The sequence below is a fragment of the Halichoeres trimaculatus genome, unplaced genomic scaffold (genome assembly GCF_033239565.1).
Source record: "Halichoeres trimaculatus isolate MK-OKI-2021-1 unplaced genomic scaffold, fHalTri1.1 fHalTri1_scaffold_22, whole genome shotgun sequence".
In the NCBI taxonomy this organism is placed as follows: Eukaryota; Metazoa; Chordata; class Actinopteri; order Labriformes; family Labridae; genus Halichoeres; species Halichoeres trimaculatus.
In genome coordinates, this window is record NW_027437200.1 from 23,465,227 (window position 1) to 23,489,547 (window position 24,321).

At 39.7% G+C, this 24,321-nt stretch overlaps 2 protein-coding genes across 3 annotated transcripts in view; both read right to left on the bottom strand.

The window, feature by feature from the left end:
* Positions 1 to 991: 991 nt before the first annotated feature.
* On the bottom strand, positions 992 to 20,106 carry ttc39b (tetratricopeptide repeat domain 39B). The gene is made up of 18 exons (XM_074699024.1): positions 19,841 to 20,106; positions 9,090 to 9,229; positions 8,862 to 8,993; positions 8,723 to 8,793; positions 8,536 to 8,603; positions 6,630 to 6,694; positions 6,437 to 6,542; positions 6,074 to 6,139; positions 5,839 to 5,947; positions 5,662 to 5,729; positions 5,440 to 5,499; positions 4,258 to 4,419; positions 4,033 to 4,124; positions 3,790 to 3,910; positions 3,144 to 3,255; positions 2,853 to 2,970; positions 2,625 to 2,741; positions 992 to 2,518 (listed from the first exon to the last, which is right to left on the bottom strand). The coding sequence occupies exons 1-18, from the start codon at positions 19,877 to 19,879 to the stop codon at positions 2,422 to 2,424; spliced, it is 1,743 nt and encodes a 580-aa protein (XP_074555125.1). The 5' UTR covers positions 19,880 to 20,106; the 3' UTR covers positions 992 to 2,421.
* A 1,601-nt stretch (positions 20,107 to 21,707) lies between these two features.
* Positions 21,708 to 24,321, bottom strand: part of psip1b (PC4 and SFRS1 interacting protein 1b) — a 10,229-nt gene continuing 7,615 nt past the window's right edge. For both annotated transcript variants that reach the window (XM_074698981.1, XM_074698980.1), the window contains exons 12-13: positions 24,282 to 24,321; positions 21,708 to 22,600 (exon numbers count right to left, since the gene is read on the bottom strand). The exon at positions 24,282 to 24,321 is cut by the window's right edge and continues 180 nt beyond it. In XM_074698981.1, the coding sequence (XP_074555082.1) occupies positions 22,521 to 22,600; positions 24,282 to 24,321 (120 nt within the window). In that variant the 3' untranslated portion in view covers positions 21,708 to 22,520. The remainder of the gene's footprint in view (positions 22,601 to 24,281) is intronic.

Sequence of the window (24,321 nt, forward strand, 5' to 3'; positions counted from 1 at the left end):
GGAAACCGTTGTACCGTTTTTTGGGGGTTGGATACAGCCATGTCTTAATGGTAAATTAACATGAAGCAAAATAAGAAAGAAGGTTGAGAAACATCTCTGCTGAAAAATGTGGATTGTGCTTTTTCATAATTAATGAGCGCATAAACGGAAACTTAACAAACTTTCATGTTCATGGTTGGTTAGAATACGCAGACGAAACAGTCCATCTCCTGTAGCTTTGCTTTTTATCACCAAACCAAACGTCCTTAACGGACTTTAGCAGCTTCAGCCTGAACGATGACAATCTAACAATGACGACAAACCGTCATGATTTTCAGTATTTCATGAAGAAAAGGTCGAGGTTTACTGAAGCAAACATTTCTCGGAGGCAGAGCAGATCTTTTTGGAGACATTAAATCTGTTTGAGTTATGAAATCATCAGACATTGAACCTGCTGCTCTAACTTTGCTCATTGTTTGAGATGTTTCAGACAAATTACGGCAAATATTGCAATCTAGTTACGTGTACATGTCTCATCTCAGTATTTTTTTTTTTTATTAGACTGCAAATGAGTCACTTTCACCTGATAAATCTGAGAAAATTGTACTTGTTTAATTTCTTAATAAAAAAAAAAAAGTTTAATTCCCAAAATGAAGCAGTAAATCTTTTTTTTTTTCAATTAATGTCAAGAAATCAAAATTAATTTAAAAAATAATCAATTTCAAGATATTGAACTGTATTTGAAAAAGAAAAAATTGGACGTTCAATTTATTTCAAGAAATTAAACAGTAATTTAAAATTAAAAAAAAAAATTAATTTTGAAAAATTAAACAGAAATGAAAAAAAAATATTTCAAGAAAGTAAACTGTTTTTAAAAAGATAAAAAAAATATTTAATTTATTTTAAGAAATTAAACAGTAATTTAAAACAACTTCTTGATTAATTTCAAGAAGTTAAACAGTAATGAAAAAAATTTAATTTTTAATTAATTTTAAGAAATTAAAAAGTGATTTTTTTAAATAATGTGAATTGTTTTGAATGACCCAGACACTACTGCCTCTGAGAAAATGAAACTGAAACTACAAAGAAAAAAAACATTTGGACATCGACGTGACAAAGAAACAAACAGCTGTAGCTCGTCTGTATTGCTGCTAAATGTGTGCGTGTTCAGCTCTTTCTCTTGGATGTGCGTATTGCCCGGTATGTGCAAGCTTGGAATGAGTGTGTTCTGCTGTATGCTGCGTGTGTGTGTGTGTGTGTGTGTGTGTGTTGATATAAGCCACGGTTGGTGAAAAGGCTGCGACTGCGTGTGCACGGACACGTTCGTGTGCTCTGTGCACGTGTGGCGTGATGTATCGTAAGGAAGTCAAAAAGGCAAAGTATAGAGAAGAAAATAGAAAGCGTATATTCATATATTCATATATATATATAGATATATAATGTGTGTGTGAATACACACCTCTCTCTGCTGAGCGTAAAGCACTTTTCCGTCTCATCAACATCTTTCAGAAATCTTGATTTTGTTGAAGAATAAAGGAGTTAGACGTCAGATACTGATGTGGTTTGGTTTCAGGCCTGGATTTGGTTCATGGGGAAAAGTAAAAAGCTTTTTTACGTTAGTGGTTAAATTTGTACTTTTCAGGCAACAGAGGGCGAGGACACATGAGTTACTGCCGTCTAATGTGTGTTTAAAAATTTAAAAAGTGAAGCCAAAACATGTAGAGCCCCCTCTGCTGACCGTCTGTGGTATGACCTCTAAGCCCCGCCTCCTCCATGTGAACGAATGAAACGTGTCAAAGTGTAAAATCCATATTCAGCTCAAAAATGTTTCTGTCGTTTAAGTTTGTTCTTATCACGCTGATTTACGTCACAGATTATATTCTTATATCAAGTTTATTATGATGATGATGATTGATTGACAGCTCTGTCGACCAATCAGGCCACTCTGAGGCGGGACATCAATACCCTAAGTGAGAGAAAGTCTAATTCCTAAACGTCAACACCCTTTGTCAGGGATATTTTGGCTTCACTTCCATACAGTAGGGCGTGTCGTCCATCGATTTACACTGCCGATGGTGTCAAAGGAAATCTCTGCTGCAAACCCTTTTTCTACCTTGTGCTTTCGTACAGAAACATGCATCTTAAACTCTCCCTGAAGTCGTGTTTTAACAAACTAAACTCAAAGTTAACAGATAGACTCAGCATCAAACCCTTACTCTCCGTTTCTTGTTCATACGTCAGTTTCATCTTGAGAGGAAGCCCAAGCCTGTCTGAGGAGCTTAAATAATCTCATCTTAAGGAATAAATAAAACAAAAAAAAAAGCCATAAATATACGATTGCTAGCTCTAAAGATCGGACATGTGATCTCACACCCTGATTCACGTCGTCTTCCCTGGATTCTTGGTTTCGTGCTTCAGCTGCCCTCGGCTTGTTTCGGGGCTTTATGGGGTGCTTACGGGGGATCCTTTGAGGCTGCTGAGGGCGGCGTGGATCCTGAAGTGTAGTCTGGACTCCATGGAGTAGTCTTTGTAGTTCGTCCTGATGAAGAGGGAAGGTGTCAGGATAGAAACGAACAGGAAAAGGCTCCACAGCGTGATGTATAAATGTTTTAAAGATAAAGCAAAGTGTTTTATGAAGGGCTCACTTGGCGTTTTCGATGTACGTCGTGGCCTTGGCGAAGTCTCCCTGCTGCTTGTAGAGCAGACCCAGCTCGTAGAGGGTGAAGGGGATCAGGTAGTGGTCGTACCTGATGCGGTTCTCACTGAAAGTGAAAATAAACACAGATAGCGCTCCTTATCTTATCTCTGTCACACCTCCAGGAGATAAACTCAGACAGCAGGTGCCTGTGAATCTGTGTGTGTGTGTGTGTTACCTGGAGAGGACCTGTGTGAAGCAGAGCTCGGCCTGCAGCAACCGGCCCAGGTGTTTCAGACAGAGCCCCTTCAACATCTGGACCAGGCAGCTGTCGTCTGGGTGAAACTCTGACGGGTCTGAGCGGAGGAAACAGAGTCTGATGAGTGAGCAGTGATCCTCTTTACGGAGCCTAACCTGAAAAGAAGTGGGCCGAGAGGAGAGCCCTGAGGGATCCCAGTTCTAGTCCAATCAGCGCTCGAGGTTCAGCCCCTGAAAGTGTTAGCAGCTGTGCTAATAGCTTCAAACTCACCGGGGTCATTGCGAAGCTGCTCCTCGGCTGCCTCTATGGTGATCAGGAGGGCCTCGGTGGAGTCAGCTCTCTTCCCCACGATGGTAAAACCGTTCCAGACGTACATCATCTCCTGGACAAAGAGGAAATATCAACTGTTAATTCTGCTTTTGCTCAGATATTTTACCCAAGTTTCGCCTCTATATTTCTGACACGTCAAAATCATAGCTATCAAAGTTGGGGCATTTATTCTTTCAACTAGAAGCCAAAAGATCTATCCTTAATGGCAATATTTTGTCGGATTGCACTGTGAGTTGAAGCGTCTTTATTCGGTAAAAATGGGCTTTTGTGATGTTGTTTATAAGTTTAAGGACCGATATATAAAAGGGTATCATCAGCATAAAGACAAAACTTTAACAAATGACACTAAAAAAGCCTTTTAAACACATTTTTAACGAAAGATAAGTGGGACGAGGAAAGAGCCCTGTGGGATCCCAAACTCCCTCTGTAAGAAAGGTAACAGTAGTTTTAAGTGTTCAGGGGAATTTTGTCAAATGGTTTAAGAAGTTTCATCACTTTTTAGATTTTACCTTACATCACAGAGTTAAACACACCTGGTAAATGTGTGTAAACGTGTGTGTATGACATGCTAAGCGTGTGTGTGTACCAGTGCAGGGATGACCAGGGGGACGGCGTTAGCAGCTTTGTAACGTCTCGACTTCCTCACTGCGAATTTCTCCGTGGGGATGGACTTCCCCGCCAGGCGCTGCTTCAGCCCCTCCACCTGCCTGCACACACACACACACACACACACACACACACACACACACACACACACAACAAATCAGTGTTACTTGACTCCTGAGGACCCCTCAGATCATTAACCCTTAAAAACCAACACGACTCTCACCGAAACAGCTCCATGATGTCCTCCCCCGTCTTCTTCACCTCCTCCTCTGACATCATACTGAGGATGGCTGCTTTCTGGTACACATAGATGGCCTGAGGAGGGGAAAAGGAAACATCTGGAGTTGTCTTGGTTTGAGGCTCACTCACTCTTCATCAGCTCAGAATCAGTTACAGAGATTTCAGGAAGAGCCGGTCACCCTGCGTGTTTGTGCAAATGTGTTTTTACCTTGGACCAGCGGCTCTCTTTGCACAGCAGGTCAGCGTAGTGGTACGCCTGCTGCCACTCCTGCTGGTAGGAGTGAGTCCACATCAGCTCCCAGTAACACAGGTGGTGGATCTGCTTCCACTCCTGCTGGCTGCTGATGCACTCCTCGTACCGAGCCCGGGCCTGAAACGGGAAAAAACAAAGGTTAAACATCGAGAGCCAGCAGCTCAGAGCGAGTCTGAAACAAAACAAAAACAATGAGGGGCCAGTTTGATCTGAAATTCGGTATTTAGGTTAGAATCTCCATGTTTATGTTGGATAGTATTTATGAGGATTTCCTTTCTCTTTGTGAGGGGGATAAAAGTTTGGCTACAGGGTCAGTGTCAAAAAATAAGAGCAAAATATAAATAAATATATACATTTATTTATTAATTAATAAATTTAAAAATAAAGAAAATTAATTGAATGATTAATTAAATTAATGAATTGATTTAAAAATAAATACATGAATAAAATACATATATAAAAAATAAATACTAAAATAAATAATAAATAGATTTAAAAATAAACAAAATAAATTTATTGAATAAATACATCAATAAATTAAAAAAGTGTATAAATAAATAATTAAAATAAATATATAACAATAAAATGATATAATTTAAATAATAAAATAAATTTAAAAAATAATAAAATTAAATAATTAACTAAATACATAAAAAAAGTTAAATTAATAAATAAACAAAATAAATATATAAAAATAAAATAAATACATAATAAAATAAATAAATATACAAGTAATAAAACTGAAAATAAAACCTTAAAACCCTAAAAATGAAGTCATAAAGCTACACCATACAAAAATATGTGTTTTAAAAAAGTTAAATTGTAAATCTGTGAGATTAAATTTTTTTAAAAATTTTATGGAATTTTTTAATAATGCTTTCAGACAAAAATCAAATTGTAAAGTAAATAAAACCAGAATGTTATGTGAGTAAGGTTGAAATAAAAGTTGTATCATCCCAAGAAATAAGCTGTAAATCTACAAAAAATAAAGTCACTGACTACCTGAGGAAAAACTTCATCATTTGGTTCTTTAGTCGGTCTGTGTTTTATTTTGAAGGGACAGATTAGCTCAGCAGCTTTGACGTGTGGTTAGTATCAGAATCCTTCACACAGGATTGAGTAAAATTAGTTTCCAACCTTCTCAAAGTTTCCTCGCAGGGTTGCGATTCGAGCGGAGTAGAAGAGGATGATGGAGCCCTGAGGAAAGAAAACAGGATGTGAAGTTTGACACCATCAGTCAAGACTTCATCTTTGACTTTGACGTCTTTACAGAAGAAGTTAAAACATTAAATTGTAAGTCGCTGGTTTTCATAACAGCTGACTGTTTGTCTGAATCAGTCTGTCTCCTCCTGGACTTACTTTAGGGTATTTGTGTCTGTACGGCTCCAGCAGAGCTTCAGCCTCCACCAGGTTCCCCTCCCCGGTCCCTGTTCAAGCACAATAACACGATTAGCGCGTCACTAATAAGTGTCCTGGAGTCTGCGCACACCCTCTGAACCATAAACTACTTCAAAGGAGTCAGTGTGAGAGTCGTACCGAGTATCAGAGACACGTATGTGTGGTAGAAGAGCAGAGTCAGCGCGCAGAGGATGGACCTCAGACTGTTACTGGACGCTCCCTCCCTCAGCTGGGACAAACCAAACCCCTGAGGAAAAACACACAAAGCTTCATCATGAAGTTTTTCAGCTTCCTTTTCAAACTCTGAGCCTGAAATGAGCTCAAAAAGACAAAAGTCACATTTATCAGTGCTTGACCCTAAAGATGGACTGACCCTGTTTCCTGAGAATCCGATGAACTCCAACAACCTCAAAATCCTCTGAGGGAGCAGAGACAACATCTGAAAGAAACAAAGACAGTTAAAGACAGAAATAAAACAGTCATTGAACTCTCAATCAGCCGACGAGTGGTCTTTATGGGGCTAGTCTACAGCGGTAATTCGGCGATATGCTGACGATGCTCGCCTTTACGTGTCAGAGATAAATTCACAAAATGGAGCGCTGTGGCAAAGATATGTTTGTTAATTGAGACTGGTTTCACACTGATCCTTTAGCTAACGAGCTAATCTAATATGATATCAAACCAAAACAAACTATTGTCAGGACTGAACCACCTTTCAACATCTTCAAACACCTACCAGGTTAAAGGAGCCAATGCCCAGCTTGACTCCGCCCTCAAACTGTCTGAACGAATCAGACTGGCCCGCCAGGTCCTGAGTTACGTTCAGCAGATTCTGACAATCCCTGTTGGACGGCGTGAAACAAATCATGAGCGTAAGAGTGTTTTCGATCTGAAATCTGGAGCCTCAGATGGATTAGAGAGTTTCTCACTTGTAGATTTGGTAGCTTGTTCTGATCTTGATGCCTCCTTTGATAAAGCTGATCATGTTCTCGTCCTGTAGGGGGCACAGAGGAGTCCGTTATGGAGAATTCAATAAGCTAACAGCATCATTAGCACAATTAGCATCGCCCTGAGAAGCAACTTTAGGACTTTCACTTCCTGTTGGTTGTGTGATAACATCAAGCTCTGATGTGTGGACTGGTAAATCATTGGTTGATGGTTTAATTGGTGTCTTGTTGACTTTGTTTTTGAAAAGTGGACCTATGAACGCCCCACCACTGGTCATATTCACGAAATCATGAGTCACACTTTTTCTGAAAGTCTGAGTTCTCAAGTTGGAGAGAAATGTTGGAGCCCAAAGAATCCAGTTTCTTGTACGAGCAACTGATAGGATCTGCAGTTAGAGGAGCTAAGTACGCTAACGTTAGCAAGAGCGCAACTTGTATTTTTTTTAAAATTAGTCCAATTAATCCAGACCACTTTAGAAGCTTCTTGTATTTAGGTCCTCTGCGCCATGTTTCAACTTAAAAGAGATTATGATTTCTGGTCAAAAAGCAAGGATGGGGCATGAGCTTTACCAGGTGGTTGGGTCACATGACCCTCGTGCAACGGGCGGTGACCTGGGTTCAGCCCCAACCTGTTGTTTCTATACATATAATGCTGCGTTCCATTCATACTCGGAAGTCGGAATTCCTGAGTTCCAAGGTCGGAATTTCTGACTTGTAAGTCGGAACACCAACACCATCCCGAGTTCCCAGTAGAAAATTCCGAGTTCAGGGGGAAACAGTAAATAAGCTCCTGTTATATTCTCTTATTTTAGAATTTCTGACTAGTGTTTGTTGCAACAAATCAGCAGGATAAATAGTTTTATTCTGTGTTTATATACAGAAGTACTGCTTTTACGGCAAGTTTTTCCGTAACTCGGAGATAGCGTCACTCCCACTCCCGACTTCCCAAAGTTTAAGTACAAACTGAACGCAGCATAAGTCTCTATTCTTCCCCTATTTCCACACAGAGGGACTAAAATCCACTCCACAATTTTTGCCATTTACGATTGACAGTGTTCCCATTCAGTTATTTCACCGCCAAGACTTTCTTGCGCAATTTCCCGACACAACTTTACAAGGTCCTTTTGAAATCAGCAAAAAGCCTCAAATAAACCGAGAAGAATTTATTGTTCGTATTGGAAGTAGGGGTGTTATATTCCTGGTGTGTTTGGGTTGTTTTAGGACGAGGGTCTTATACAGTTGCAGTTGGGTGTCCGATGATTTGCAAACGCCACAACACAACAGAAGTCCAGCCACAGTAGAAGTTAGAAAGAGTCGGTTATCCCAACGGACTGAAAAGTTGTGAAAGTGAGTTTATGATTGTTTTTTGTTTTTAACTTCCACTAAAACAAAAAAGCTTTAATTCTATGATAGCTACAATGTGTTGAGTGAGCTAAAGGATAACTGACCTCTTGTGACTTCTGTTCTGTTGTTCACCTACAGGCCACCGTAGCCTTGAATAAATTTTATATCGTCTGATTCTTGCACACTGCTTGTTTTCCCCATGGATCAGGAAACCTTTTACTTCATGTTTCAAGAATCACATCATGAGACTTCAAACCCACTTTGGAGCCAGAACTGATTCAGTAGATTCACCTCCTGCACTGTCACATTACTTTCAGGGAGCACCCTCTGGTGGACAACCCAAGAACTGCACGTCATTTATTCTGTATGTTCCAGGTTCACTTTACTCAGGTGGAACACCACTCAATGAATGATGTCATAATGATGCCAAAATAAGAGGGTATCACATTGCATCATGGGAGATGTAGTGTTTTGGGGAAATGAGGCATATAAGGTTATGATTATTTGAAGATTATAAAAATGTTTTGAGGAAACGAGCTCTGACCTGAACAAACGTCAGCGTGGCTTTCTGCAGCAGACACTCGGCGTAGCAGATCTCTGCGTGCATCTCCTCTGCAAACACACACACACACACACACACACACAGCACACTGATTCATGATGCTTATTCTAAAAACAATCAGTATCCAGCTGTCAATCAAACTGTGGGGGCGGGGCATGTGCTCAGGTACCTTCCTGCAGGTTGGACTGTTTGCTGATGAGGCTGGACAAAGACCCGACCACAGAGTTCCTCTTCCTGAACCTGCAGAGGGTCCAGATGTTAACACACTGAGGAGGAAGATGATTGCTCTTCGTCTCTGTCTCACTCACCTCTGACAGGTGTTCAACGCCTCCTTGATGGTTGCCATGGCGGTCTGGATGTCCCTGTGTTCGAAGGTCATGGTCGCCTGCATCACCAGGATGCTGCTGTAACCCAGAGCGTGGTACATACTGTCTCTCCACCTGCTCACACACACACACACACACACACTGGATCACTGAGTGTTTCCTCTCACACTAACACACCAGGAGTGTGTGCTCTGCTGCCTGCAGGTGTACCATGGTTTGAGGAGGTCCAGGGCTTCAGAGAACTTGTTGTTGAGGACCAGGTTCAGAGCGCACTGGGTCTCCTGGATGGCGGTCTGCAGGTCCATCTTACACGCGGCAGGTATCCTGTCGTAGGCATCCTCAAAGCAGTCCTGAAACCACAGACACAAACTCTGCACATTCAGAGACAAACACTACCTGCCTCCTGATTGGCTGCTGTGGAGCTTCAGTCATGCTGATTGGTTGATTTCAAAATAGGCTCTTCTAAAACTATTTATAGACCTGGGTGATGTCGGTGAATAAAAGTGCTTTTCCACCAGAAGTCTGAGGAACTTTTCTACTTATTCAGGGACTGAATCAGCCCAGTGATGTCTGGGGGAAAAACGTCACTGTAATACACCTCCAGACCAGCAGAGGGCAGGAAGACGATAAGATGACGCCATGGACAGGGAGGAGCCTCAGAGACAAAGGGGAATCAAGATGAGTCTCAAACCAAAAACTAAACCAGGACTCATTTCCCAGGACTTCTTCTGTGTCTGAACATCTGTTGTAAGGTCTCCAGTTTACAGGGTCACTCTTTAAACTGGAACACCGGGAGCTGACAGAGACCTATTCACACTATCAGGCTCAAAGAAGACCATTGGTTAGGAGGAACTAAACCAAGTCCATCACAGCTGGGGGGGCTGTGGCTGCTCCACCAATCAGAAACCTTCAGCTTGCAGACCCTGCCCCTCAAAGTTCTTCAACATCTGGATCGTACCACTCCTCAGACTGTTAGTACCCCAGAACTGAATTCAGACTCTTTTTCTGGCAGTTGAAATGCACGTAGTATCTCTGGTCAAACACCGCAGATATTTATTAAGATGCTTTCCACAAGAAGTACCAGGAACTCTTCTTGGAACCAAATGGTTCCGGTGCTTTCTGACTCTGAATGTTCTGTTTTTCGGGGGAGGGGCTCTGTGGGGAAAAGCTCTGATTGGTTGGTAAAAGGAGTTACTCCTTTTGGAATTTCAGGCACTAATTTTAGACGCTTCTTCCTGCAGTTGAAAAGCACTTTTTATTGCTAAATACAGGCGTCATGGTGGGTCAGAGAGGGCAACACAGTTTTTTTTTTGTGTGTTTGTTGTTTGACGTCTGCTCACACAGCGGCGTCAGACTCCCTGACCCTGAGCTGTCGAGGCTGCTGATTGGTCCAGTCTGAAACATCATCTCAGCCCTGAGCTCGAGGTCAGGCTGATTGTTTATGGACTTTCAGGAACTACAAACCAACGCATTTTCTATTTCTGCTCCGACATGTGAAGCTGACACACACACACACACACACACACACACACACACACCACACACACACACACACACACACACACACCCAGCCTGTCTCTGGAGCCTCAGTAGCAGCTAATAATAGCCTCCCAATGGCTTCTTACATAAGCGTGTGCAGCTGCGGTCGTCGAGAAGAGAAAACTCGGCCTGCAGGCTGAACGTATCGACCGGCTGCGGTCACACACACACACACACACACACACACACACACACACACACACACACACACACACACACACACACACACTCAGTGACCCACTTCACCCCGACACACACTGCCAGCATCCAGCACGACAGAGGCACGAGCAGGGCTTCATGGTTTAAGGGTTGAAAAAGGTCACAGTGATATGTTTGGAGGAGGTGATGACGGCTGGCTGTCAGATCTTTGCCCTGAGCTTCGTCTGCCAGGCTCACACCAACGAGTCCTTCAAGTGACGCCACAAAACCTGAGTCTGGAGAAACCAGTCCACTGTCACACGTGTAGCTTTCATGAGAGAAAACTGAACCTACGTCATGTTTGAGGACGTGTTTGAGCAGCGTCCAGTTTCAACCCGGTCGCCTTCAGTCCTGATTCTGTTGATGACAAATTAATCCTGTGAGTCAGCGCTCAGGCTCATAATGAGCCAGTCTAAACTTATAAACCACAAAGAGGAACCTGAGAGGAAGAGGAGAGTGTGAGGAAGAGGAGGAGGAGGAGGAGGTGTGTGAAACAGACGCTCCTCTTCTCACACTTTCATCGCTGCCTCCTGCTCGCTCCTCTTCGAACAGATGCTCCCTCTGACTCTGCCGGCGTGTTTGCGACACTCATGCTGTAATCTCCCGCTGTGTGTGTGTGTGAGTGTGTGTGTGTGTGTGTGAATGAATGCTGTTTAACCAGACGGCCCAGCTCATTAACTCCACACAATGGCGTTGTTGAATGGAGGGACAGGTGAGCCGTGACAGCAGATCTCTGATTGTTGAGGAGTGAAAGTGACGGCTCTGATGACGCCACGTTAAAAACCCTGAATGACTCACGACGGTCACGACGCAGACATCACTTCCTCTTTGACACATTCCTGTCCTGGAAACACGACAGGAACTCTTCGCATAACTCACTCATTAAGTTTAGATTTCTTATATTTTGGACTAAAACAAACAGATCTCTTGTTTTTCCCCCTCACAGCCGCTGTATGATATTTCAGGTCACTGTCGGAGCTTCTCCTGTGACGGAGAGGCTCTCTAATCAATTAGTCAGCGGCTGTGTCCTGTTACCAACTGAGGATCTTTAAACGGGTAAACAAGCGCTCACATGGAGGGCCGGGGAAGTCCAAAAACACCCCAAAGAATCCACTGACTGTCCGGGACAACGGACCCTCTCAGAAAGCTCGCTGAGCTCGTTGAGCTGAGTTGATTGGCTAATGATCTGACAGCGACAAAGAGCTGAGACCAGAGACCGGCACATCAAGCTTCACACTCTTCATCAGTCACTGGTAACTATTACACGGTTAAATGGATACTCAACAGGAACTATTCACCAGCTCATCAAACAGTCACCAGGAACTATCTGACGATAAATCTAAAAGTCAGAGGGAGTTTCTGACGATTGGTAAAATAGTCACTATTCAATCAGTCGAATTGTCACCAAAACCTTTTGGACTGTTGTTCAAACAGTCCCAGGAACTATTGGACGATTGGTCGTATAACCACTCAGGACTATTTGACAGTTAAAAACAAGACACTGGAAACTTTTCTACGAATGAAAGAATGGTCACTGGGAACTCTTTAATAAAACTTTGAATAGTTCCTGATGACCATCAGATATACTGTTAGAAAGTCACCAGGAACTATTCAACGTTTGGTCAAATAACCATTGGGAACTATTAAGCAGTTTAAGAAAAGTCACCAGGAACTGTTTATTTATTTGGAAATTGCAAATAGTCACCAGGAACTTTTTTTTCTAATTGGCCAATTTAAGAAAAGTCACCAGGAACTATTTAACTGTTTGGCTGGCAAAGAAAAGTCACCAGGAACTATTTAGCAGTTTACGAATAGTCCCTAGGAACTATTCAACAATTTAGTAGTTTAAGAAAAGTTCCCAAGAACTATTCAACTATTAAGCAGTAAAAGAATAGTCACCAGGAACTATTAATCTATTTGGCAATTGCAAATAGTCACCAGGAACTTTTTTTTCTAATTGGCCAATTTAAGAAAAGTCACCAGGAACTTTTTATCTATTTGGCCAATTTAAGAAAAGTCACCAGGAACTTTTTATCTATTTGGCCAGTTTAAGAAAAGTCCCCAGGAACTATTTTACTATTTTGCTGGCAAAGAATAGTCATCAGGAACTACTTTACAGTTTAGCAGTTTGAGAATAGTTGCCAGGAACCATTTAAAATTTTTGCAGTTACAAATATTTACCAGGAACTTTTTATTTATCTGGCCAGTTTACGAAAAGTCCCCAGGAACTATTCAACTATTTGGCAAGAAAAAACAGTCACCAGGAACTATTTTACTATTTGGCAGTTACGAATATTTACCAGGAACTTTTTATTTATTTGGCCAGTTTACGAAAAGTCCCCAGGAACTATTCAACTATTTGGCAGGAAAAAACAGTCACCAGGAACTATTTTACTATTTGGCTGGCAAAGAACAGTCACCAGGAACTATATGGCATTCAAAGAACAGTCACTGGGAATTACTTAACTATTTTATCAAGGAACTATTTAACAATTGATCAATACATTCTTGGGAACTTTTTAATTAACAACCAAACATCCAGTGGAAACTATTGAATACTTCACAATTAGTTTTTGGAACATAGTAGAAAAGTTCCTGATGACTACCAGATATATTGTTAAATAGTCCCTGGGAACTTTGTTCAGAGTTGTTGCGGACTTTTGTTTTTGGGTTCAGTAAAAGGAAAAAAGTCACATGAACCAATCGATTCTTGAAAAATGAATGAATATTTAAATGATCCAAAATAATGATTTTTCTTTAGCTTTGACTTGTGACTTTTTATAACAATCTGGCCAACTGCTTTCTTAAAACTGGTGTTTTTAACCAACAGGACAAAGGGGGATCATTTCTGCCACCTTTAAAGAATCCTGAAAATATTCCCAAACACCCAGAAACCTCCTCAACAATTCAACAAAAAACCCAACCTGAGAAACCACCACCCTCTCCGTCAGCCCTCACTGGATGCCAGCGCCGTGGCCGTGACCTCTGACCTCACAGAGGAAATAAGAGGTGATGGTATCTGCGCGGAGGCAAACAGGGCTTTCCTTGTGCTTCCTCAGTAATCACATTGTGCAAACTCGGTCAGTTACACAACCGTCTGCAGCTCTGGAGCTAAAGGTGAGATGGAGTTACAGGAGCCAGGTTGGTGAGGAGTCAAATAATTCAGCGAGGTGTGACGGGCTGATCACGACTGTTGACTTTAGACGCACCGTGAAACTCTTCCACTCCTTATGAGTCGGCTACAGAGATTCAAACACTTAACAAACATTTATTTACTTTACATTTTAATACTTTAACACAGTTAGTCTGACTGTGTGAAGGTAAAGCTGGATTAGGACGAGTCCTCAGGGTGTTATTTACATTCTCCTCATACTTTGGGGTTATTAAAGGAATGAATTACTCAGCTGTGACGTTAGCGTTAGCCCCGTCACTGACACACAGCTCATAACAAACCGTATAGACCTCCTCACACTCATCATTTCTGCCCTCGTGTTTTCTTCATTGCTGCGTTGCTGAGCTGTGAGTTTGCCTGATAACTTTCCACTGTGTCCAGGTTGATTTTTTTTACACGCTCAGCTTGTCTCACATTCCTCACAGCTCAACCAGAGTCAGCTGAGCTCCTCCGTAATGTGATGAGCTGGACTGAAGGCTGACAGAGGAGCGTTTGTGAGCTGGTATGAGGTGATGGAGTGGCGAGGTATGACGTGGGAAAGCCTCGACACCCAGACCTGACGAAGACCTTTAGGCCCCATGCTCCCCTTAGACCTCTCTGGACCTTTCTCAGAAGTTAGCAAACCTCAAAAGCCTTAAAACCCAGACCCCAAAGAGGAAAGTCTCCCTGACACTCTACCAAAGTCAAACAGGGCTGTCCCTGAACAAGCCCTGACTTCTTTGAAAGGAATCCACAAGAAACCACCAAACCATCATTACCTGGTCCCAGGTAACCACCTCAAAGGAAGTCTCGCTGCTCGTAAAATCAACTCTACTTACAGCCCTGTCTTTGAACCTGCGTTCTGAAACTTCCAGAAATCCCAGAAAACTTTGAGATAATCTCTCAGAACTCCTGGATTAGACTCACTTAGACCCCACAGTCACCCTTCAAGCTTCTAGATTACACAAACAACTTCTCTACGAAGCTTAAAAACTTGAATAACTCCCAGTATTTTCTCTAAAGTGTACAAGCAACATTGTCCCAAAAGATCTACGGGACTATCAATCTTACAACCACCAGATAAACAAGTGGGTTGAGCAAAGTTTTTTGACAGTAGGACAGGGATGTAAGTCTAAGCTGTATCTCTGGTTAATGTCCGCTGCCATAATGCTCTAAAGCTCTACTACCTGGATGTAAACAGTCACAGCTGGCAGATATCGTTTGGTAAACAGAGATAAAGTTGTATGTCCGTCCAAAACCGCCATGCCGTACTAGCGCCCATATACCAACTGATCTCTGAATCTTTTCTTTCCGTCAGAAAAAGGGATGGGAACCTTTCATATTTGAAATGATAGAGTACTGGTTCCCGGTACCTGGTAATCGGTATCAATACTCAACAAATCTCAAAATCTATAGTTTTAATAAATCTATTTCCCAATATTTAAACTTGCAATGCTGTGTTCATGTACACCATGGAAAATCCCACTCTTCCACTCCCTCACAGTCATAAGGATGCGTTTAGGTACCTTAACATGGCACTGTTTGATTTTACCTGAATGTGTACCTTGTACTTCAGTCAGAATGTGATCAGTACCTATAAAAGTACCTAATTTGGTACCCATCCATAGTTAGAAGAGCCGGTTGGTTACAACTATGTTGCTTCAGAAGATGTAGTACCCTTAAATGGATTCTCCAATATTTATCAAAATAAGTCGTGAACAAACCAAAAAAGAAACCTCGGTACAGATGTTAGAAAATTGTGGGTGGACCCAAGAAACCACAAGTTTACAGTCTTGATTGGCTCAGAGCAAATTCTTTTCAAGATATTGAACATCCGTATGGCACAAATACAAGGCCTACGTCTTTCAAGATATTTAGCTCGATATAACATGCTACTACAGAGGTGACCAACCTGTGGCTCGCGAGCCGCATGTGGCTCTTTGTCTTTCGGTATGTGGGTCTTCGATCCATTTATCAAAAAAATATTTATATATATAAATATAGTTATGAGTAGTGGTGCGCCAATCAATCTAAACTATATATATATAGATGCTAACGTTGGGATCAGTTGGGATTGATACTTAAGTTTCAGTTTCTCTTCTCTAGTACGAATTTAAACACACAAACAATAAATCTCACTTTGAAAATTGGAAATGTATTGGTTTTCATTTTATGTCATTTCGTTAATGTGTGTTTGTAAGACCCCGTGTGTGACGTGGCTCTCTGTAGTACCACGGTCATTTTTGTGGCTCTTGCTCTCTGATTGGTTGGCCATCCCTGTGCTCCTATGAAACAATATAGGGCATTTTCCATCCTTTGAGAATAACGAGTAGTAAAAAAAACTGAAACCTTCTTTGGACTTTTCTCGATATAAATGACTACTATATCTTTATTAATCTACATTAATTTAAAATATGTGGGTGATAAAAATTCAAACCTAACGACACATCCCTGACACCACCTGGTAAAGGATTTGTGAGGCCCCTGACCAGCTCACGTCTCTGAACCACCTGATGTCTGACTTCCTCTCCCTAACTACCCAATAAAAAGAAACTTTCCAACAGCTCCGCTCTGAGGCACTCCCACATTTAAACAATGTGTACAAGGGTGAGGCTCAGGCGTCAGTGGACCCACAGAGGTTAATGTATAACCTCACGTTGGCTCATTGTCACCCAGCTCTCAGCAGAAGTTTGGTCCCCTGTGACTGTGGAGCTGTAATCGACCGTGACTCAGATATAACCCAAGTCATCATCGCTCTCTTTCTGTCTTAATGACTGCAATTAAGCTCCAGTCCCAGAAAGCTATCTCCACACTCTCCTCCACTTCCTGTGTTTGTTTGCAGGAAGCAGCCCGTGGTTGAAATCAGATGGCTCATTTGCATAAGCCCACACACGGACACGAACAGGGGCAGTGATAGTATCACCTCCTGTAAGCTGCTTACGCTCTGCACACACTGATAAACACAATAATCAGCTCGCTGCTCATCTGACACACACTTCAGTTAATCAATGTGCTGTTTTTAAACACACACACTCACTCACACACACAGAGGATATACAGTGTACTGTCAGGAGAGTGAGGCCCAGTGTGAGGTCACTGTATTATTAATGACAGAGAAATGAGTCACTGCTGTGAAGAGCTGATGCAGAGAGACAGACGCCAGAACGGACAGAGAAATCTGTCCCGGACAAATCATCCACTGAGAACTCGAGGTGGACAAACGTTTGGTTACGTATCATACAGTTGAAATACGACACCATGCTGTAAGATACTGTATGAAAACAATGACACGGTGCTATAAACACTCTGTGATGCAATGCAAAGGTGTGACAGTAAATGTCAACGTGATGTGATATGGCATTGTGTAATGTTATACAATATGATGCAATAAGCAACAACAAAACATTATATAATATAAAGCGTTATGATAGGATGACATACAGTGCAATTCAACACAGTGCAATATAATATGATGTAATGCAATCTAATACAAAGGTAAAGAGTACGGTGCAGTGTGATTGGTGCGTTTAACTTTGATGTTGTACAATTTGGTGCGAATTGACAGGATACAAAATCCAGCTGGGACGATACACTCTACCCCTTCTTTAATTCACTTTTGAGGTGCAGATTTGATCTAATTTGCGATTCCTCAGAGTCATTTTTTCCGAAAATTGCTGATCACATGTGAGTTATTTAAAAAAAAATAATTTCAGATTATCTTTTACATCACAACTCTTATCCAACACAGTTTATTTACAGACTTAAATATAGAAGTTAAAATTGGAGAAAAAAAAAAATATATATATATATATTTTTGTATATATATATATATATATATATATATATATATATATATATATATATATATATATATATATATATATATATATATATATATATATATATATGAAATAAAAAAGTATACATCTAATATAAATTTAATAAATATTTATATATATGAAATAAAAAAATGATAAATTTAATATAAATTTAATTATATATATATTTATATATATATATTTAAGAACAAAAAAAAAATCGCAATTTAAAATCAACAATTTTTTTCCCTCCCACACCTTATTCAACACTATGTAATACCACTCTTCTTAATACAAGGTGTTGCCATGCGCAGTGTTGCAATATGATATAATATGATGCATTGTGGAACAACCACAGACTGGAAAAAAAAATGGACGCCACCTAGTGCAGTTGGTGAAAGACCTTCTTTTTTGATCTGTTTCTTTTTCATTAGTCAAACACGTTAAAAACAGCCTCTTCATGACCTTTTATGATGACTGACAGCTGCTGTTCTTGTGTAGTTTTTTTTTAAGGGAATAGGAAGATACCGCGGGGAGGAGAGCCAAAAAGGAAATTAGGCTTCACAAGAAAATGAAACAACAGTACGATGAAAAAGGCGGAGCCACACTGTCTAACCTATACACAGTCTATGGGTACAACGCGATGCCATATGATGTAACACAATGCACTGCAACGTGCAACGATATGATGTCACTCTATGTGATGTGATGCATTGCGCAAAGATGCAAAACGATACAATTGTGAGCTGCTGCTGCAACGTGCAACGATGTGGTGCAACATGATATAACAGAATACCACAGACTGGGGATGTCCTGATCTGATACACTGATCAGTATCTGTGCCTGATATGGCTAGGGATGGGAACAGAATTAGGTACTTTTATAGGCACCGACCAAAATCTGTCAAAACTACCGGGTACCATCCCTAGATATGGCTACTTTTGGAGGATTGGATTTTGTTACGTGATTGGGACCAATCCAGTTTTCACATGTGTTCAGATGGTAAAACATCGTCTGGCAACATTTGTAAAGTGAGTGTTCCTCGAGGGGGAACCAACAGGGCTCACTTTAACACAACAAAAATGACAGATGAAAAAATTGGATCTGAAATAAAAAAGTCTGTAGTTTCCACGATGTCATCCGTCTCTTCCTGAAACAGAGAAATGAAGCCAATCCATGGACGCAGCCACATTTCATATAACGCCCGCTTTGAGTTTCCTTTCTAACAGCCACAGGGCGCCTGTCAGTCATGTGACCTGAGCTGCGTCTCTGATTGGACCATCAGACGGTCCTAATATCTTCCAAACCACCGATTAGAAAATCAATCTACCCAGATTTCCAGACCCAATCTGTTTTCTGAACCAGGCTGTAAATGTGTTTTTGATGCTGTAAAGTCTGTTTTATGGCTGGGTGTGTACGTGACTTCAGCCATACACTGCATCATATCACACTATAATTCAACATGGTAGATACAACTCACTGCTCCTTCCTTCAAAACCTTAATACCTAATGTATCCATGGTGATGTATGGGTTATTAAACAATTTAAAACCAAAGAGAAACTTTTTAACGTTTCCACAGACAGACTGCAGGAAAAATAACCACTGACCGCTCACAGGATGTTACAGAGGAGACGACAAACAAAATAAAGTGACGGTCTCTATTGGAACACCAACACACGAACACCTCAGAGGTGACGGCAGGAAATCATTCAAATTTTAAGATGTACGCAATAAAGTCAAACACTGTGCACAGAAAGAGGAAGCTGAGGAGAGAGTGACGAAAAATCAAGATTTTAGAGCTTCTAGAGGAAGTTCATGTTTTTTACTTTCACTCTGAAAATGTCAGTTTTATAGAATTAATCTATTTCAGATAAATATGTGTGATAAAATCCTGTTTTTATTTCACCAACTGTCATTAAAGATGTTCATGTTACAGACTTTTTTTTTAAATGACTGTTTTAAGATAAGTCATGAATGTGTTTTTCCAGCTCTTTCTCTAAAGCCGTAGGAGGACTCTATAGAGGATTACAGTTATATATAAATCAGATGAATGATGATTAGAGTGAAGTTATGTCAGGACTGTGCTGTGGAGAACAGAAATAACCGGTTTCATGGAGGATAAGCTCCACAAACACAAACATATGTGTGTGACTGAGTGTATAGATGGTGTATATAAGAGGAATGGTAGATTATATAACAGACTGTGGATGTGATGGGTCTATCTGACAGCAGTCGGTGTGTCGGTGAGTCGCACCTCCTCCTCCGCGCTCGCTCCGTTGCCTACGTGGGCCATGTCTGAGCCCGGTGCCCGTCCTCCCTCAGGTCCTCCCCGCTGGTTCCCGTGCTGCGCCTCCTATCAGGAGGAGCTCAGTCCCATGTCTGTGTCCTCCGTCCAGCTGCGCTCCACAAACGCCCGTACTCCTCCGCTTCCTGCTTTATTTCCTCGGATATATCCGGGTTATCCGACCGTCCCGGTTCGTCCTTCTCTCGGAGGATTTTTTTTGGATCCTCTGCTCTTCTTCCGTGAGGAGGAGGAAAAAAAACGGTTAGGGAAAACACACCTCCCGTGTTTCCTGTATCCCGCCCACCAGCTGTGTCCGACCAATCAGAGCGCGGCTTCACCTGGCGCGTGGACAGACAGGAGAGAAGAGTCCCTGGATCCAGAGAAACGGAAGCTGATTCAACCTGATGGGAGACGGTTTAAGACTGTAGACCTTTAAATTAATATCTTAGCGTCTAAAATAATTACATTAATCTTTATTTATATAAAAACAAGAGAAAAAAGTCCCTTTATGTTTTATTTTTATTTTCTTTTTCCTGTTTTTTTCCCTTCCCATCTCTTTCTTTTTTGTTGTGTTGTGATTTGTGTTGAGCACGTCTGTACAGTCATTGTACTGATATTTGTTCAATAATAATAAACTGAAATAAATTTAAATATATAAAAAATAGATAAATAAATAAATAAATAATAATAATAATAATAATAAAAAACATGATAGGTGACTTCAACAAGACACTTACATGACTTTGCTACAGTGGCCCTGGACATCACACACAAGAAATATGTAAAGCAAGTCAATTGCAAAATAAATAAATAAATAAATAAATAAATAAAAAATAGAAAAGAAAAAAAAAGGAGAACAGGTTATTCTAGCCAGTTGTTTTTATTTGTCTACTTTTTACTTATTTGTTTTCTTTCTTTTTCACCCTGCACACAGATTGTTAGAGACTCTCTCCATGGGACTGATTTTCTGTTTTTTATTGTTTTATTTTTTTTTACACTAACACCCATTAAACTTTCAACACTGCACAGCTCCACGTTGCACCTTGTTTCTTTTTTTTCTCATTATTTTTATTTTCTTTTATAGAATTAATTTCATATCTTAATTTTTTAAAATATTTTATTTAACAGAGTGTATAGCTTGTAATTCTGTATTAATTAAGTAGCTGCTACCCTCATGTTATTTCCTTGTTTTTTGTTTGTGCAAATGTACTTGACACTAAAACCTGGTACTGATTTTTGCATTTTGTTCTGTTTCATCAATATTTTTTGTTTTCTGTTTTTTTTTTTTTGGTTTTGGTGTCTTTTTTTTAGTGTTTTACACTTTAGGGTCACCATAATATACAGCACCATGCAAACATTTTTGGTAGGTATGGAAACACTCTGTATATTAACATGTTAAACATAGAGTATCCTGAAAAGTATTTTTTTTCTTTTTGTGAAAGTCACTCGAGACTAAAGTTACATAAAATTGAAATGCTCATATTGTTTTAACATTTCCCCACCCCCAAAAAATGTCTGCTTTAATGCCCACATTTAAAAAGAAAAACATAAAAAACCCTTTCCTGGCAAAATCTGACGTTTTTTTCCCCCTAAAACAAATCCATTGTTCAATTTTTTTGTCAGCCATTTTTAAAAAATGGAACTGAATCTGTTTTATCAACAGAATTTACTAAACTATAAAATTTTACCTAAATTATTCCAAACTAGCACACCTCCATTAAAACACGTTCAGCTCTGTAAACAGCAGAAACAAAATTTAACATGTTGATCGTCTGGACCTGCTTCCTCAGACTCAGTGGGACAGTAAGAAAAATAATCTGACTCAAGAAGCAAAAAAAAGTTTTTAAAACATCTTTAAAAAAATCTGTAAATCAAAGTTACATATGTACACCACAGAGTGAGAGTAACATTTTACAAAAACAACCGCACACACACACAAAGACTGGAGAACATCTCACTGTCACAGTAACATACAGAAAATATCCGTCTGTACACAGAGGGACAAACAGCGTCTGACAGTTTAATGCTGTGTTTCTTCATCTGTGAGAGGAAATTATGATTTTATTCAGAGTTTAATGCTGCTGTGAATGTCTGGAAGTCTCCAAAAACAGGAAGAAACGCACTAAAATCAACAAAAACAACCAAAATGTCGACTTAGCTGTGTCACACTCAGACTTCTGAAACAGATCATCTCAGGTTCGTGAGTTTATACGCCGACGATTCAGCCATGTTTAAGTCCAAAAGCACCAAAAATTCAGATGAGGAGCAAATTTTTCTACAACCTGCTCTTTCATCTTTAAAATGTTAAAAAATAACTACGAGCTCTTCAGCCAAGCTTCTTAAAGGTACAGTACACTGAAATTACAAAGAGCTAACAGGGTTGTGTCAGTTTTCACCCCCTTAAATTTGAGATTTCAGCCACAAATTGAAAACGTGTGGTAAAGCAGTGGAAGTTAAAACAAAGGAAGAAAATGAGGATGCTGAGTATAGAGTTATGGTTAATGTGATTTTAAATTAATGAGAATGCTCCACGTGAGAGAGAAACAGAAACGTTCAGGTTCATCCAAACACGGCTCACTGACTCAGAGCAGCACGAGTGACGTCTTCAGACTCTGAGCTGTGCAGGAAATGATTCACTGTGTGACGGGGGTCAGTCTTTGTGGAGGCTGCTCAGACCCCCCTCTGGTTTGAGTTGGTTCAGTCCACTGCTTCGGGAAGAGTCCTCTGGAGCTGTGGGGAGGGGGGCAAACACCACAAAGTTTATATACATTACAAGCACTTCCTGTTACCAGAACAAACACACACACACACACACACACACACACACACACACACACACACACACACACACACACACACAGTTGGAAACCAACATTTTAGCCACAGTGTCCACAGACAGAGGAGTTTACCGCTCATTGTTTTAGCTAAGGAGATAATTACTGTTCAGGGGTTTTGACCAATCAGGATCAAGCGTTTATTTTAGTCAGGTGATTGGTTAGAAAGTCCAGTAACACTGAGAGAAAACCTTTGTGGAAAATGTTGAATCTAGATGGTTCGTAGGAAAAACAAAGTGATAAATTTACATCACGTCATTGTCAGATAGACATAAAAGACAAAAAGGTGGATAAAATCCTAAACACAGTAAAAACCCATTGAATAAAAACATGAACAAGAGGTTTTTTTGTATTTATAACATTTTACATGTGATGCCCTAGTTTTATATTTGAAATAAATTATTTTTTTTTTTTTCAAAATTGAAAAATTAGGGATGTCACAGATTTCCTAAAGATCCCAAACTTGGTTGCAAAATTCCTCAAAAAATATGAAATTCCAGAAATTTGCAAAATTTTAAAAAGATGCAATTTTCAAAGTGCCAGAATCTGCAGAAATTCCCCAATTTTTTTAAATAAAAACAATTAGCAAAATTAAAAAAAGAAAAATTGCAATATCAAAAATTTGCAAAATTTTCAAAAAATTGTAAATTTCAAAAATTTTGTTTTTTTTTCCAAAATTGGGATTTAAATAATTTTCAAAATTTGCAGAAATAAAAAAGGAAATTTCCAAAATATTAAAAAATAGGCAAAATCATAAATTTGATTTTTCCCCTAAATTTTAAAAATGTCAAAAATTGAAATTCAAAAAATTTGCAAAAAATTGAAAAAAACTTGATTGCTTTATTGCAAAATATGATCCATATGTTGGCCAATGGAGCCACAAGGAGCCACTGCAAAGAAATCAGAGAGCTATAGAGGCTCCAGAGCCACAGGTTGAAGACCGTTGGTCTAGTTTTAGTCGATTAAATATCAAAACATTTTGGTCAGATACAATGTAAACAACCTAACTGTAGATAAAATTATTTATTATTAAATTAAAAATGTTGCACCAAAAATTGACATCAGAGTTATGTGAAAAACTTTTGTTAATTGGAAAACATTTCTAAAAATTGACACCCATTTCAAAATTCACCCTACTGACAATTTTTTTTTAAATTGGGTCAAAATGTTCAAAAATTGGCCCCTACCTCTTAAAATTTAGTTAATTTAAAGCAGAGGAGGAGGGTGGGAAAAAAATCAGTTAAAATACTGCACCACTTTTCAAATGGAAACCCATTTTTTTGTTTATTTTAGCAAGTAAAAAAAAAAAAAATCTCTTTTTTATTTAACAGAAAATTGGGTCTTTAAATGTTATTCTTATAAACTCGACTGGAAAATATATATATTATTTTTAATGTTAGATAAAAATATTTTTTATTAATTTTTTTTAAACTCATGATTCTCAAGGGAACGTTTTTTTGTTTAAGACTGAAAAAAAAGGAAATAATAAATAAAATTCAGATTTAATGCCTCAAAAGTTTTGTCTTTGAATTCTTCTTCCAAAAAACTTAATTTCAAATGTGACTCTTTTTATTTACCTCCAGTCTTCTCCTCCTCCATCACTCCTTCTTGGTCTCC